Genomic DNA, 16,604 nt, shown 5'->3' on the forward strand with positions numbered 1-16,604 from the left:
TTTACTATAACTGTTTATTTACTCAGCTGCAATGAGCACCAGCCTTCTATTAGGGTTGAATGCATTTTTAAATAATAGTAATTAATATTAATTTAATATTAAGAATGTTTCCATAAATAAATGATAAAACTTGAAAGGTTTTAAAAAACATTATACAGTATGATAATACATACAATATATATATTATAAAATATGTCTTATGTCTGTCGCTTTATTACTCATCATTTTCGTGGACACTACTATTTTTTATTATTTGACGCAGCACCAACTAAGAGGAGTAACATTAGTCAGATTAATATTATTATTTTTATTAAATTAGTTTGTATTTTTTTTATTTCGTCTTTATTATCCATCCATTTTAATTATTGCACATGTTTTTTATTTGTATTTATTTATTTACTTTTGTCTTTACTTGAGTTTGAATGCCTTTTCTTTTTTTAAAAAAATGGTCTGCAACACATTGGGTTAGCACGTCTGCCTCACAGTTCTGAGGACCCGGGTTAAAATCCGGCCTCGCCTGCTTGCCGTTTGCATGTTCTCCTCCGTGCCTGCGTGGGTTTTCTCCGGGTACTCCGGTTTCCTAGTTCTTATTACAATTTGTATTGTTATTTTTTTACTTGATTGTTTTTACATTCTTCTGCACCTGTTGTGTGAAGGTGCCACTGGTGTCATTAACCGTGGACAGGTGTACCTAATGCAGTGGCCGACGAGTGCGTCCACAAGTGCCATTCACAGCCTCCAGAAGAGAATTGAAATCAGCATTAGGTTGTATTCCAGCAGGGGGCGCAAAAGAGGTTTTTATTTATTTATTTATTTAGTTTTCCAACCGCGTGTGTCATGCTCCAGTCACATTCACATTCACATTCAACCTCTTCTGTGTGTAAAAGTCACAACCGCCCGAGCCAAGCAGGATGACTTTTGGCGGTTCTGTGGAACTCCTCTCCCTTTTTTTGATGTGACTCTTCGGGATCCAGAATGTTTGTTTCACACGATTCGCCAGGCGGTCGATGGGAGAGTCTTGGGGGGAAAAAAGTGGATTGAATGTTTCGAAGGTGAGCAAAGGAGCGCATCCATGGAGGCTGCAGACCGGGACATGTTGATTTAAAAGAGTTCAAGTATATCAGGAGCACTCAGGTAAGTCATTTTAACCTTTATTTATCCAGGAAAACCTTAATGAGGTTAAAAATATCTTTCGCAAGCGTATCCTGGTAAGTCTTCAATCATTATTTTTTTTAATTGACTGCCATATTGGTGTCTGTCTATTATGAACTTTCTATAGTACCCTGTCTTCATCACATGTACAATAGATGTACAATATAATAGCAGTAAGTTACGCGTTTACAGTTTTTTTTTAACCTTTATTTTCTTTAATGCTATGTATTAAAAAGATTATTTAATGAATAAGAATTATTGGGATTTATTACCTCCCTTCAGGAGCTTTTCACAAGCACAAATGGTTTGTCCATAGAGCTATAGAGTATGTATTACAATTTGAAAAGAAAAATACAGTTAAATATAAATTATAGTCGAATAGCAAAGAACCATGCTAGCAGTATTGGAAAAATGATGATGCCCTCGCATGTGGTCAAGAATGACACAGCCACTGATGCACTTCAGTCTCTTGATTGGCAACAGAATTTATACAAGAGCCGCTATCGGCTCCAACTCACACCCAAGAAATGTTCCTTTGCTCTTTCATCTTTGCTGACGGCAACCAGGCCCATAATATAATTCAAATGTCAAAAACTTACGGGTATTCATAAACATCAAAGGCAATTACGTTTTCAGTATGTTTGGAAAAGAAGAATCTTTTTAGTTCAATGAACGTAACGTGCGTCTTTTCGTGAAAGTCTTCAGTGACGCTGAAGTTTGTGGGGATGTAAACATCAAACACAATTACGAGTCTTCAATGAACCTAAAGTACAATTCCGCTTGCAGTTATGTCTTCGATGAACCTAACATACACATTTTCATAAACATCACAATTAGAAGTCTTCAGTGTTTTCCTAAACATTGAAACATATACAGTCCATTATTTAAATACAGTTGGACCTTTCCAAAAGTGTAATTCAAGTAGACATCCTTATTTGCTCTTTTTTAAGATTGAATATATTTCTGGATATATTAAAATGGTGTTCCCATTCAATTTTATCCACACATTGAGTGCATCTTTTACAATATTACAAATAATAATAATTTGTATCGCACTTATAAGGATAGGTCCACTAAGATACTTAGAACTGGACAGAAAAATAACAATAAAAAAAGAAAAATCACACCACCTTATCCCATTGGGCAAAAAGCGGGGGGTTAGAAACCAAGCTTAATTCAGATCTGATCCACATTACACATTAAATTCAAGTCGTGCAAATGCCATTTAATATGTTTGGATGCACATATCGCTATCAAATCAGCTTTTTCAATTTGGTTTCCGCTTGTAGGATCTTATTACATGTTTCCTTTGATGTGATTACCATTTAGTATGGAACTTGATATTCGTTCAATGTTTGAGCATGTCTAATTTGTTGTTTCCGATTAGTGGGTGCTGGTCATCCTGCAAGAATGCGACGAGTCTACACGTGGCTTGTCCGGTAAATGTTTTTAAAAAGATGCAATGTGTTGTTTACCGGAAACTCATCCTTCCTACTGGCTTGCTCTGAAGGGATGTGGTGCGGTTTTTACTTTGCTTGGAGGCTGCGAGGTGTCAACACGTCACAGAGCACAGAAAGGTGAGCAAGGCTCAGGTCGTGCCCAAGTCTAAACACGTGCCAGACACACACACACACACACACACATCTCGTGACGCTATGCTGGCACCAGCGCTGCATGCATCATCATAATCGCGTCTTTGTTCTCCAAATGCCTCCGAGTGAGAGGACTCTCCTCTTTCCTGCTTCCCGAAAAGTGTGGAAAGTTAGTGGGAACGCTCCCAATGAACTCAGGTGCTAATGTGTTACTGTGTCAACAAACATCAACATCAGTGGCTCAGGGAGTAGCTGGGAGTTCTGGAAGATGGTGAACGCCTGTTTACTTTCGTTGCGTGTTTTGAACATTCGTAACTGTGGCACAAGTGTATAAAGACTTCATAGACAAAACCAGCACGATTTTTCCTAAACATCAACAACAATCAACCAGATGTTTTTGAAAACATCATAGACAATCACAAGTCTTCACCAAAACTAATGTACGCACTTTTGTAAACATAAAAAACAATCAAGTCTTTCAAATTGTCAAGTTTTCAGAGACAATTTAGTCTTCAATGAACCTATAAAGTGTTTTTGTGAACATCAAAGAAAATGACCTATATGTCTATTGTAAACATCAGAGACAATTAAGTCTTCGACCCACCTAATGTAAATGTACATTGTCCTTAACATCAAAGACATCAACAAGTCCTCAATTAACCTAATTCATGTATTTTAGTAAAAAAAGAATTGAAAGTCTTCACAATGTTTTTGCAATAACATCAAAGACATTTATAACCAAATGAATGCGTTTTCCTGAACATCAAAGACAATGAACAACAATGATTATTTTGTAAACATGAAAGAACATTACAAGTCTTCATCAAACAACCAGACTTACATGACACTAGTCAATCGTGACACACTGTTTGCGACAGTGGGCCTTGAGGAGAAATTGTCAGGCCCTCTGAATCTTCTACACATATTGAGGGTTGACAACAAAGCATATCATACTTACTACTTTCTAGTGCTATTGAATGAGAAAATGCGTCAAAATCTTTTATTGGTGGTGTGTGTTTTCAGAAACATCAAAGACAATTGCGAGTCGTCAGTGAGTCTAATATACACGCTTTCTTTAACGATTGCGAGTTTTGAAACTGATGTACAGTACTGTATGTTTTCCTAAATATCAAAGACAATGACAGGTCTTCATCAAACATCAAAGGAAATGAACCTGTTTTTGTAAAAATCAAAAATAATTGCAAATTTTCAAGGAACCTAAGCGCATACAAATTCTCTTACACCTTAAACACTAGTCTTGAACCCAACACACATTTCTGTAAACATTTAAGACGATTGCAAGTCCCCCGCCCCCTTTATGATTGATGGGCGACCAGTGTAGTCCCAACCTTTCAAACTTTCCATTCTGTAAAAGTCCAGTGAATGGAGACTTCTTAAAGGATTTCCATGAGGTTCCACAATAAAGCCTCCTGACCTGGCACTGCATCTCTCCAACTGCTGCTGCAGGCTTCTCCATCACAAAGTTCACTCATAAATGTCTCTGGCAAAGGGAGACAGAGGCAAAACTGAGAAGGGCTGATAGCCAACTGAGACTTCCACTAAGCAGCCAAAACACGTCTTAAAACTTGGACTGCACCTCTTGGATGAGTTCAGCTTCTAAAAAGGCCCATCTGATGAGATGTCATTGTTGTTGTCATTCAGGTCCCCCAGAGGACGGAGTCCCTGCAGGACTTCGAAGCAGACCGTGGAGGAATCCAAGGGTCCTGGGGTTCCTGGGGACCCTGGTCCGCCTGCTCCCTGACATGTGGAGGTGGCGTACAAGAGCAGAGTAGACCGTGTCTGAGGGTGAGCCCTCATCTGCGTCCGGGCCACGTCATCTCAGCCTTGAGGCCTTCAGTTTCTGTCTATCGGGATGGCAGTGGTCACGAGGGGAAGAGGAGCCCATCTGGTGGAAGCAGGTATTCATGTTCAACGAACTTCAAAGTCTTTGATGAATCTAACCACAGAGAATTTATCGCCATGTCAAATCAAACATACATCCATTTTTCAAAGACACTTAAGAGCCTTCAAAATCCAAAGGTACATGATTTTGTAAGCATCATAGATGCTATTCTTTCACAAACGGAGACAATCAAAGATAAAGACTTAAAAGACAATTTAGTCTTAAACGAACCTAATGTACATGTTTTGGAACACGTCTTCAATGAAACTTAAACATCAGAGAGACAGTCTTCAACCTCACGTTGTGATGTGTGATGTTTTCATAAGCATGAAAGACAATTTAGTCTTGAACAAGATGATCATTTACCATCTTCGTTGAATTGAACACATCAAAGACAGTTAAGTGCCATTGACGGCTGTTGAATTCAAATATCCGCGTTAACATGGGGGACTGGGAGTGAATGAGTTAAGAGTCGAATGAACCTAACCGGCCTGGTTTCTGAGCCAAGTCCTTAGTCTTAAGACTCAGCCACTGCTGCCCTCCTAAATGCCAGACACTGAATCCACCAGACCATCAAGAAACAAACAACAGCAGTTTTCGCTTATAATAGTGGTTCTCTGGTCTTTTTGTTGTTGTTGTTATATCTGCGCTTTACATCAAGCAGGTCGGGTCTGAAAGTGACTCCATGGGGCCGTCGCGTTGGGCTGCAGGACCCCTGCCCTCCCACCTCTTTTGGTTCTGTACAAAGCTCATCTTTAAAGAGAGTCCAGAACTCAGCCAGTGCTTGGCAGCTTTGGGATTTACAGTGCGTCCTGTTTAAACAAATCACACTGACAGCTGAGCAACAGGGGGGTGCTTTTGAAGAGGACTCTACTGGCATATTTCCATTATCGGACTTTACCCCAAAACTCGGGACAATTTGATAGGTTTTTATGTGTGCAGATCGCGACAGACGTGTTTTGCTCGTTGAACTTGGCTGGAAGGTTTGCTCTGGCCAATCCATCAATCGATGGAAAATACTGCTGTCATCAAGGGTGTACTCGCTGGCTTTAGGAGGATGAATCTGAAATCTGATTGGTTAAACAAAGAGTCCCACTGCTAAGTTATATGGGCCTGCAGTACTGACTCTGAAGGACCTGTGCAGATTAGGTTGACATGGCAGCACACAGAGGCTAAAATCTGACTGGATGCAAAATCGAACATCCACGTACACGTACTAGAATCAGTGCAGCCAAGAGAAATGCTGCAAAATGAAGAGGTGTAAATTAATACAATTTCATTGAGCAAATATTAGAACTTAGGTTGTAAATGTAGGCCAGTGCTTCTCAGTGTATTTAGGCAAACAGAGAAGGCCTTGCTGACCCTGACCCCCTCCACCACTGCCTACCAAATGTCTTCAGGAGGATCATCCCCATCATCCCAGGCAGGTACGGCTATGGAAGAGCTCCATTGCAGGATTCCGGAAGGGTCCAGCGGTCCCAGCCCGACGGACAGAGACGTTCTGCGGTCGCTCACCGCGGTGGGCTCAGGTCGCGCCACCTCCACCGCAGCGGACCCCACACGCAGACCCTCTGGGCGCCGCTCTACCAGCAGGGCCAGAGGGGCCTTCCTTCAGGTGGGCAGCGTTCCGGATCCCAGGAACCGGAGCCACAACTGGAGCAACCCTACCACCCGCTGCCGGCTTCTTCTTGTACGGGGAAGCACAATCACCTCAGACTCTGCGACCACAAGGTACTTTAGTCCCATTGAAAAAAAAATAAATGCTCATAAAATCCTTTAATATAATTCATTATGTTTTAACTTTTATAGAGTCAGTGTTTCATCTTGTTGATTGTATATAAGATAGATTTAGCTACCATTAATTTCTGCTAGACGGCACGGTGGGCTACTGGTTAGCACATCTGCCTCACAGTTCTGAGGACCGGGGTTCAAATCACAGCCCCGTCCCTGTGGAGTTTGCATGTTCTCCCCGTGCCTGTGTGGGTTTTCTCCGGGCACTCCGGTTTCCTCCCACGTCCCAAAAACATGCATGCTAGGTTAATTGAAGACTCTAAATTGCCTGTAGGTGTGAATGTGAGTGCAAATGGTTGTTTGTTTCTATGTGCCCTACGATTAGCTGGCGACCAGTTCAGGGTCTACCTCGCCTCTCGCCCGGAGATAGCTGCGATAGGCTCCAGCACGCCCGCGACCCTAATGAGGATAAGCGGAACGGAAGATGAATGAATGAATGAATAATTTATGATGCCATCTGTAATCCCACATAGGCACGGGGGAGAACATGCAAACTCCACACAGGCGAGGCCGGATTTGAATCCGGGTCCTCAGAGCTGTGGGGCAGATGTGCTAACCAGTCGCCCACCGTTCCACCAGTTTAGGACTTGAAAGTCTTAAATTTAGGGTATAGTAGCCTTAAATGCAGGTCTTAAAATTCTTAAATGTAGTGGTTAAAAGGTCTTAAATACAAATCTGGAAAGTCTGAATTTTTACTTCCTTAGATCTGCAAATCCCCTAATTATTATCTTAATTTTTTTTTACCTCTTGTACTTGCTGTCATTGTATTATGTTGGTGTACCTAATTAAGTGAGCAGTGAGTTTTGACTTAATACCCATAATTGTTGAGCTGGCAGTGACCAACCTGTCTATTTGGAATGCAACACACAGCCTTGGTTCTGTATAACATCACGAGCATAAAGTAAATCAGAGCCGAGTCTTGTTTATGTCGAAGTGTCGGCGGGGTAGTCTTTTCACATGAACCTGATCGATGAATAACCTCAACATCCTGGCGTGACAAAAGCAGTTTACTTTCTCCGGTTCCTGCTTGATTAATTCCATTTCTTTGTGTGCACGTAACCGCGGCCTACCCCTTTGGAATTAAACAGCAGGTCCATGTAAATCCAGGTGTTTATTTAAGGTCATGATAGGGTGAGGAAGAAATGTTAGCGTTATCCTTTCCAGAACGTTTTCAATCTGTTTTCCTTGTAGCAGATAAAGTATTGTAGAAATAATAAAGTATTGTAGAAATAATTTGTTCCAGGGTCAAACAGTCACCATCATTAAACCTTTGGTGCAGGCAATGTTTTAAAAGTGACATTTAAACATACTTAAATGTCAGGTGTAGAAATAAGTCAAACATACAGATCTCATTTTTCGAAACGATAACAAATGCTCCCATCGCAAATAATGGAAATGTTTCCTGAGTCAAACTTTCATGTCCTTTATATCACGTATAGCCCATGGCCACTTCAATCCATTTTTTGAACATAATTAAAATGCTTCCGCCACCATCCATGATCACTTTCAAGTTGCTGTTACGCCGTTCACCACCAGACGGAAGACATCGCTTAGGAGCGCTTCCGCGCAATACTGAATAGTGAATCTCGAAACGCTGTCAGTCACGGTAGATTTTATGGCGTTAGTGAGTCAGTGAAGAAAGCAGAAATTCATACGAGGGAATACTCTCATCATTACTCGACGTAGCACGTAAGCATTACCTGGTCAGACACCCAAAATTACGAACCTTATCAATGCTTATCCTTCGACGGAATTTATCGGAATGTTACCGTATCGCACACTAGTCTTAGTTACGTTATGTCTACCCTAAAATATGTCCATGTTTTCTTGTGAAGAAACAAAATGATCGACCAATACAATGGTCGCTCTTCTGTTCCCAGCACGCATTGTGGCATTTAATGCTGAACCTTTTCCCGAAAGAGGGACGTTAATCAAACAACTGCTGTGACCACAGATATAAAAAAAAGACTAGATAAGCTAGCGCGCTATAGAAGGCCGGCTAACTGACGTGTCTACGTGGCGGCCATGTTGGTAGGGCCAACGTTCCCATCCAAGGGAATGCATGGACATTGAAATGAAGTCTTAACTTGCTCATTTCTTAACCGATATTTATGAGGTTTACTTTTGTCTCAATGCAAAAAAATTGTGTGCTATTAATACAGAACATTTGGGAATTTTGAATGACATTGGGAGGATAAGCGGTACCGAAAATGGATGGATGCAGCAAAATAGTACAATATTAAACTCTTTGAGGGAGTTGATTTTGGTGGGAGAAAAAATGCACAAATGAGTTCTCGCACCTAATGTTGGTTTGTTGTTCAGCATTTATTTATTAAATTTTTGGGATCTTTAAAAAAACATTTTACACATAAGAGACCTTCGCACTGGAGGGGAGAGGGGAATTACCAAGTGGTTATTTTGTTGTTCGCTTCATACCCTTTGTTGTTGAACAGTGGATCTTTTATACATGCATTACAGCATGAAACATATTAAAATACTGTGATGTACATTGGTTCAATATAAATAAAACATATTTTGTCCATATTTATAATGGCGTTTATGTAATGCATTTAGTTAGGAACTATGCGGTACTGCGTGTCGACCTGGCAGCGCTGATGAAAATTTGTGGGCCCCACCATCATTAAAGTTGCCCATCCCTGCTATATATCATAAACACATCATTAACGGTACAGGCAATGTTTTAAAGGAGACATTTCTTCAATTCGGAGGCGTCTGCCTCACAGTTCTGAGGACCGGGGTTCAATCCCCGGCCCCGCCTGTGTGGCGTTTGCATGTTCTCCCGTGCCTGCGTGGGTTTTCTCCGGGCACTGCGGTTTCCTCCCACATCCCAAAAACATGCATGCTAGGTTGACTGAAGAATCTAAATTGCCCGTAGGTGTGAATGTGAGTGCGGATGGTTGTTTGTTTCTATGTGCCCTGCGATTGGCTGGCGACCAGTTCAGGGTGTACCCCGCCTCCTGCCCGAAGATAGCTGGGATAGGCTCCAGCACGCCCGCGACCATAGTGAGGAGAAGCGGCTCAGAAAATGGATGGATGGATGGATTTCTTCAATTCAAAACAATCCTCAAGTGTCTCGATAACATCTGTGGAATGCTTTTGTCAAAATACCCAAAGGATCAAGAGTTAGCACACACACACAGTTTACAAATACAGTTCCTGTTTTTCTGAAATCAGCTCATTTTAAGGGACGAGCCATGTATCATTCAAGTGGCCCGTCCACCATCCCGCCCCGTTTACAGTTGGGCCAATGACGAGTCCAGCTTTTGTTAGCGTGACCACCGGGGTTGGCAAGTGTATGTGTAACAGTGGGCTAGGTCATTAACAAAAAGTTGTGCCGAGTCACTCTTTTGAAGCTCACAGAACTGATTTTTCATCATGTCTGCTCAATAAAACTTTAGAAACATATTTTTGCTGAAAATCTTTCCAAATTGGGTTATTATTATGATTATCAATATTAGTAGTAGTATTCGTAGTAGTAACAGTCGTAGTAGTAGTACTAACAGTAGTATTTATGATGTTTCTCATCTATTTTTAGGCTTGTCCCACATCCAGCAAACACATCAGAGCTGCTCAGTGTTCCATGCACGACAAGAAGCCTTTTATGGGCAGACTGTACGAGTGGGAGCCTTTCAATGAAGGTACTACTTTGTGAATGAAAAAATACAACAACAAAACAAGAATTAAACTAGCGGTTGAAAAAAATAAATAGTGCGTTGTGTTCGTGTGGGACTCACTTGTCATAATTAATGTGCAGCCTCACTATTCACTGAGCGTAGGGGCCGAGCCCTGCTGTGAAAAGTGAAAATCCGGAAAAAACAAACAAACGAACAAAAACAAAAGGTTTGTAATTGTGAAAAGATTCCCCAAGATGGCGGCAAAGTGCCTAAGATAGAGAGGCTCATGAAGCATCGACACATTTCATCTAGCATGTACACAATCAGAAGCCCATGTTACATAAACGACATTTGCTGCCCAGTTTAGTATCAAAATCTAATGAAATCATTTGTCAATATGCTCGAAGTTGCGGGTGAGCAGCACTGCGAGCTCAACTGTCGAGCTGCCGGCTTCAGGTTCTACGTGCGACTGTCCGACAAGGTCGTCGACGGCACGCCGTGCGGACGCAATGATACCTCTGTGTGTGTGGCGGGAAAGTGCACGGTAAGATCACATGACTTTGTTTGACTTTATTTGATTTTTTTTCAGGGTCTTGAACTGAAAAAGGTGAGTATTAGGATTGTAGGGGTGATTATGGCCACAAGGGGGCAAGATAGTTTAAGAAGGATCTCTTGGAGTGAAGCTGAGGGCCACAGGAAGTAGAGCTGTGGGATATTTGTACAAGTGGCTAAAACACACCTGTCAGAATTGGACTGACATGTCGGTGCGTGGGAGCTAACACACAAAAGGAATGCGTTGTGATCCAAAGTGGTGCGTTCACTTCCTGCAGGATCTTCACACTTCTTCTCATTCACAATTTGCACAGCAAAAGATTTTCCCCTCATCATTCCTTTGGATCTTCTCAGCTGCTCGAGCCATTCAGCCCACATCGACGAGTGATAACTCCAAAACAGCTACGGTAGTGTGAGTCACAACTGCTCGGCTGATTTAAAAGTACAACATCCAGATTGAAGGCACAGCTAAGCTAATGTTAGCTATTTTTATTCGTAATACACTACGCTACTAGGGACTCAAATCCTGCAGTGGCAGACGTGTCCCCCCCCCCCCCCTCCCTGCTTAAGCCAGTACATGTCCAGGCTCGTCTGAAGTTTGCTTGCGAGCATTCGGATGATCCAGAAGAGGATTGGGAGAATGTCACATGGTCAGATGAAACCAAAATAGAAGTTTTTTGCTAAAAACTCAACTTGTCCTGTTTGGAGGAGAAAGAGAGGAGTCTAAGGGCTCTAATAGCTAACTTTAGCTATTTTCGTTTGAGAGGAGAATTAGGGCAGCTGCAACAAAGGGGGAGACGGTAGACTGTAGAGTATAATACATCCAGAGTTAAGGCACGCCAACAGGCTAAGCTAACGTTAGCGTGTGTTTGTTTGTTTTCGGTGGTTTGGAGGTGGGGCCCAAATCATCCATCCATCCATCCATTTTCTGAGCCGCTTCTCCTCACTAGGGTCGCGGGCGTGCTGGAGCCTATCCCAGCTGTCATCGGGCAGGAGGCGGGTACACCCTGAACTGGTTGCCAGCCAATCGCAGGGCACATACAAACAAACAACCATTCGCACTCACAGTCATGCCTACGGGCAATTTAGAGTCTCCAATTCATGCATGTTTTTGGGATGTGGGAGGAAACCGGAGTGCCCGGAGAAAACCCACACAGGCACGGGGAGAACATGCAAACTCCACACAGGCGGGGCCGGGGATTGAACCCGGGTCCTCAGAACTGTGAGGCTGACGCTCTAACCAGTCTTCCACCATGCCGCGGCCCAAATCATGAATCTAAATAATATGAAGTCTGCCTAGCAGCAAGTGATGCAACCCAGAAAATAAAGAACACAAGCCACTGTGTGTCACCAACTAGATATTGCATCAGTATTAATGCATAAACATCCCAATACTTTTGCTAAAAGAGGGCAGGTATTGAGCTTCTTTCAAGAAATGCCTCCCGAAAGAGGTTGTGGGAGTGCCGAGCTTTTCCTGAGCCAAACATGCAGAGAAAAAACTTCCGGCGGTTCGACAGGAACGTGGCAAGCATGGCTACAGCTAAACGTCAAGCAGAGACTTTGAAAAGTCACTCGGCAGTATGATCTTTGCACATGCTTGCTTCTGATACACGACTCCAGAGAACATGCTTTGGATCTGCGGAGCAACGCTAGCAGAATTCCAAACACTCCAGAATTGTTTAGCATTGCCGACTGAGTTTCTCCAGACATTTTTTATAACAACAAATGCCATTGGTGTTTTTATATTATAGCCACTCACACTGTTCAAACTGTTACTGTCGCACATGTCCGACTCCTCTATTTCCTAAAAAGAAGACAAAGTGATGTTGGACTTTCCTGAAAATTCGATCAACTATTGATCTATTCAAGTGTGCCGGGTGATGTAGACTTCTGCCAGTCTTCAAACTTCCTCCAGAGGTTTTAAAAGGAGTGCCAGCATTTCTTGGCCTGTGCCTTTCAGGCATATGCCTGTAAGTTATGTGTGTGTGACTTCAGAAGCATGGCGAGGCAAATTTATTATTAGTTATGTGCTTTACATGATTGAAAACAACACTAAAAATAGGCATATTTTTCTGAAAAAATGTTGTTGAAATTCCCATTTGTCTGAGATTTGCTGAGCTTTGCACTCTCGCCGTCCCACAGGAAGAGCGCGCCGTGTGTGCCGCACTTCCGTATTCAGTTCAGCACAACAACAGCTGGACCAGCACATAGACACGTGTCAGCACAAATGCTCCCATGTCAGATCGGTGCTCTTTTTTCGGTTTGAAGGTGCTTTAAGGGAGTTCTTTATAGTTCAAACAATACGTTCCATTGAGTTTCGCAGCCTGGGGGTCATCCTGGATTCCATCCACCCTTTCATACGAATCCCACATCAAATCTAATGTCAGATCTGCCTTCTTCCATCTAAAAATCATCTACCGACTCCGGCCTTCACTGTCCGACTCTTTTGCTAAGACCCTCAGCCACGCATTCACCACTTCCCACCTGGTCTATTGTAATGGACTCCTGTTCGGGCTCCCAAGCAAAGCACTGGACAGACCGCAATATGTGCAAAAGTCAGATGCCAGGGTTCCCACCCGGACCAAACCTTGAAACACCGACAGTATACTGGCTTCCTGTGGAACTCTCTTCCCAAGGAAATTAGGCAGGCATCAACATTGGACACTTTCAAATGTGCACTCAAACGACACTTGTTCACCTAAGCCTTTGGCATCCAGTTTGCTTGTTGTTGTTTACTGTTTATTGATTTTGTCTTTGTCGTCTACATGTTGTTATTGTCTTTTGTTTATTGTAAAGCGTCCTTGGGTTTAGGCACTATATAAGATAGTTATTTTTTATAATACAACTAGAATTGAAGTGGCGGCACGGTGGCCGACTGGTGAGAGCGTCAGCCTCACAGTTCTGAGGTGCGGGGTTCAATCCCCGTCCCTGCCTGTGTGGAGTTGGCATGTTCTCCCCGTGCCTGCGTGGGTTTTCTCCGGGCACTCCGGTTTCCTCCCACATCCCAAAAACATGCATAAATTGGTGACTCTAAATTGCCCGTAGGCATGACTGTGAGTGCGAATGGTTGTTTGTTTCTATGTGCCCTGCGATTGGCTGGCAACCAGTTCAGGGTGTACCCCGCCTCCTGCCCGATGACAGCTGGGATAGGCTCCAGCACGCCCGCGACCCTAGTGAGGAGAAGCGGCTCAGAAAATGGATGGATGGATAGAATTGAAGTAATTTGTTATTATTTTGCATAGACAGAGGAAGAGGACAATAATATTACAATAATATTACAAGAATACAAAGTGATACTAAGAGAAATAAATAATAGTTTTAGGTGAATGAACTCATATTACGAGTGAAAAGTCATAATTTTACAAACAAATTGTAATATTGGAAAAATAAAGTATTAATATTACTCAAAAAATGATGATGGAAATAAAGTAATAGGAGAAAAAATTGCAACGTTACAAGAAAATATGATAATAATCATAATAATAATAATTCTATGACAATTAAGTAATATGAGACAAAATGTTTAAATTTAAGGCAATGAAAGTGTAACATTATGACAAAAAGTCATTCTTTTATAAGAATGAAGTGGCAATTTTTTTGGGGGGGGAGTCATACTATAAGTCATAAAACAATCTTACATTTTGGTGGGGAACAGAAAAACAAATAATGTTATGAGAACAAATTAGCAAATTAATGAAGGTTCTGTTGCAATATAAAAAATATGACAAAGAAATGGTAATTTTATGACGGCACAAGAAGAGGGAAAAATTATCTTTTGATGAGAAAAAGCTTGTAATTTTATAAAATCTATATAATGTTGACAAATAATTATTTTAATAGAATTAAATTGTAATTCACAAGAAAAAGTTAACACAATGTTACAAGAAAACAATCAGAAGTTAATAATAGTCGAATTATAAAAAAAAACAACGGTCAATTTCAAAAGATTACAGTCATGAAATTATAAGAATAAAGTTATAATGTTATGAGAAAAAAAGATTTGACAAAAATAAAATTGTAACATTTTGAGAAAAATGTAATCACAGTATTACTAGGAAGCATTCATATTTATGATACAAAGTTATGATTTTACAAGAATACAGTAGTAATAAGAGAAAACGCTTGTCAGAAATACATCAAATTATGAGGATTCGATTGTAAGACAGTGTACTGCAAAAAAGTAAAATTGAATTATTATCAGAAAAATATGGCTATCAAACAGGGGGGAATTTTTTTTTTTTACAAAAATAAAGTCTTCACAATACAGGAATACAATTCTGTTATGAGAAAAAAAGTAATTCTCCAATAAGAACAAAGTGGTAATTTGAAGAAAAAAAGTCATCATTTTACTAGGGGAAAAAAATATTTTTGGGAGAATAAAGGCTGGTCTAGACTGTTATGTTTTGCAAGTTCAAATGTTCCAATAATAAAGTTGCAACAGAGGGATATTTTCTTTTAGGACAATAAAGTCTACAAGAAATAGGGCTTCAAGAAATCATAAAGCCAATATGTATTGAGAAAAAAAAGGTTTTTAATGAGAGAATGTGTAATTTATGGTAATAAATTTTTTGGGGAAAAGTGTTAATATTAGGAAAGTTAGTTCATATTATTCCAAGAAAACAGTCATAATTTGACAGGAAAAAAGTGACAACAATACTAGAAATATTTTCTTTTTGCACAGTAAATTTGTAAGATTATGAGAAAGAAAAATATGATAATGGCTCGATGTGATGAAGCAGCAGCTGGCTCATTCGAGTAACCGTAAACAATTGTATGCTTGTAAGCCGGAGGCAGCGCAATGTTTTTTGTGTAAGTGTGCCAGCAGCTCAAAAGTCCTTGTGTACTGCATTGTGTGTCTGCCCTGTACATTTTCTACCCCTCCTTGCAAGGAATGAACTAGAAAGGCAAATCTTGGTGTTTTCCCAGCATTTCTTATTCTACTGCACACGTGTTCTCCTGGATAAACGGGACCCACTCCAACGTGGTCCCAGAAGAGGCCAAGTTTTATTCCTTGCTTCCTGAGCGCAACATCCTGACGACCTCTCGCTGTGAAGAGGAAAGTTTTCAATGATCTCACCCCCATCTTCCACGTCTCAGCGTCTTTATCGAGAATTGGGTCCCACCGCAACGTTATCAGGAAATCAACTGTCGGGTGGGAAGATGATAAAATGCAATGCTTAGGACTTTTGATTTCAATATCCAGTAGTCAAAAATCGAAGAAAAAAGAACCAATCACGTACTGTATGTCATTCCGTTGCCCCCGTGTGCATGGTAACAATAAAATGCTTGAACGACTGCGACCTGGTCCCGAAGCCCTGCAATTAGCAAGGGTTCAATGTACCGTGAACCCTCGCATATTCGAAGTTCATTCACTGAAAAACTCACCGACTCACCGGTTTTGTGCTCAAGCCCCAATCTTGGTGCCAAGGACACAACTTGGAGTAAGTTATGGAGCTTTATTTAGACAAAAGTTGTCCTCTGCTGTTATCCTGTGGCATCTCTAGGCAATTACAAACCCCTTTAGAAGGGTGCAAGTTACTTGCAAATTTTCTCCATTCGCGGCAGGGCTCCGTCGCTCTCCCCGGTGAATAGCAGGCATTCACTGGATAACAAAAAACAACAACTTCAAAACGGTCTCAGAAACGGAATCCATTCGCACGCAATAAATACCTCATCATTACGAGGCTGTGGTTGTCCCAGTGGAATATTTCCCAAAACGTCTCACTGGGCTCCCAATTCCCCTTGAACCGTCCCCTTAGTCTCGCTTCTAAAAAAGACCCGCAATCCCTCACCTCCCTCCCTCCTCCACTGCACCTCCCCCGGCTGTCTTTACAAGGGGGAGCTCGTATGGGATGGCCCGTGCAGTGTTTTGGACTTGTGAGCGAGCGCTCCGTTAGTTTTTGGGGAGAATGCTACCAGTACCGACCCTGCTGCTGCTCGCCTGCCTCCACGCGCAGGGGAAGCCGAGGTCTCAGGTAG

General features: G+C 41.6%; 1 protein-coding gene and 1 long non-coding RNA gene across 5 annotated transcripts in view; one reads left to right on the forward strand and one right to left on the reverse strand.

Annotated features, from left to right (window-relative positions):
- The first annotated feature begins 848 nt into the window (after positions 1–848).
- The window catches only part of LOC133474132 (thrombospondin type-1 domain-containing protein 4-like), a 40,658-nt gene continuing 24,902 nt past the window's right edge, over positions 849–16,604 (forward strand). Inside the window, exons 1-7 of one of the 4 annotated variants that reach the window (XM_061765485.1) lie at positions 849–1,134; positions 2,540–2,591; positions 2,663–2,729; positions 4,407–4,663; positions 6,048–6,378; positions 9,995–10,097; positions 10,481–10,617. In XM_061765485.1, coding sequence (XP_061621469.1) covers positions 2,563–2,591; positions 2,663–2,729; positions 4,407–4,663; positions 6,048–6,378; positions 9,995–10,097; positions 10,481–10,617 — 924 coding nt within the window. In that variant the 5' untranslated portion in view covers positions 849–1,134; positions 2,540–2,562. Of the gene's footprint in view, positions 1,135–2,539; positions 2,592–2,662; positions 2,730–4,406; positions 4,664–6,047; positions 6,379–7,975; positions 8,128–9,994; positions 10,098–10,480; positions 10,618–10,673; positions 11,033–16,406; positions 16,601–16,604 lie in introns of those variants that run through there. The other 3 variants (XM_061765486.1, XM_061765487.1, XM_061765488.1) reach the window with 3 other exon arrangements.
- LOC133474133 (uncharacterized) lies at positions 14,553–16,401 on the reverse strand. Its single transcript, XR_009787363.1, has 4 exons — positions 16,296–16,401; positions 16,019–16,227; positions 15,866–15,940; positions 14,553–15,770 (listed from the first exon to the last, which is right to left on the reverse strand). It is a non-coding gene; the product is annotated as an uncharacterized LOC133474133 (long non-coding RNA).

The sequence above is a fragment of the Phyllopteryx taeniolatus genome, chromosome 2 (assembly GCF_024500385.1).
Source record: "Phyllopteryx taeniolatus isolate TA_2022b chromosome 2, UOR_Ptae_1.2, whole genome shotgun sequence".
NCBI lineage: Eukaryota > Metazoa > Chordata > Actinopteri > Syngnathiformes > Syngnathidae > Phyllopteryx > Phyllopteryx taeniolatus.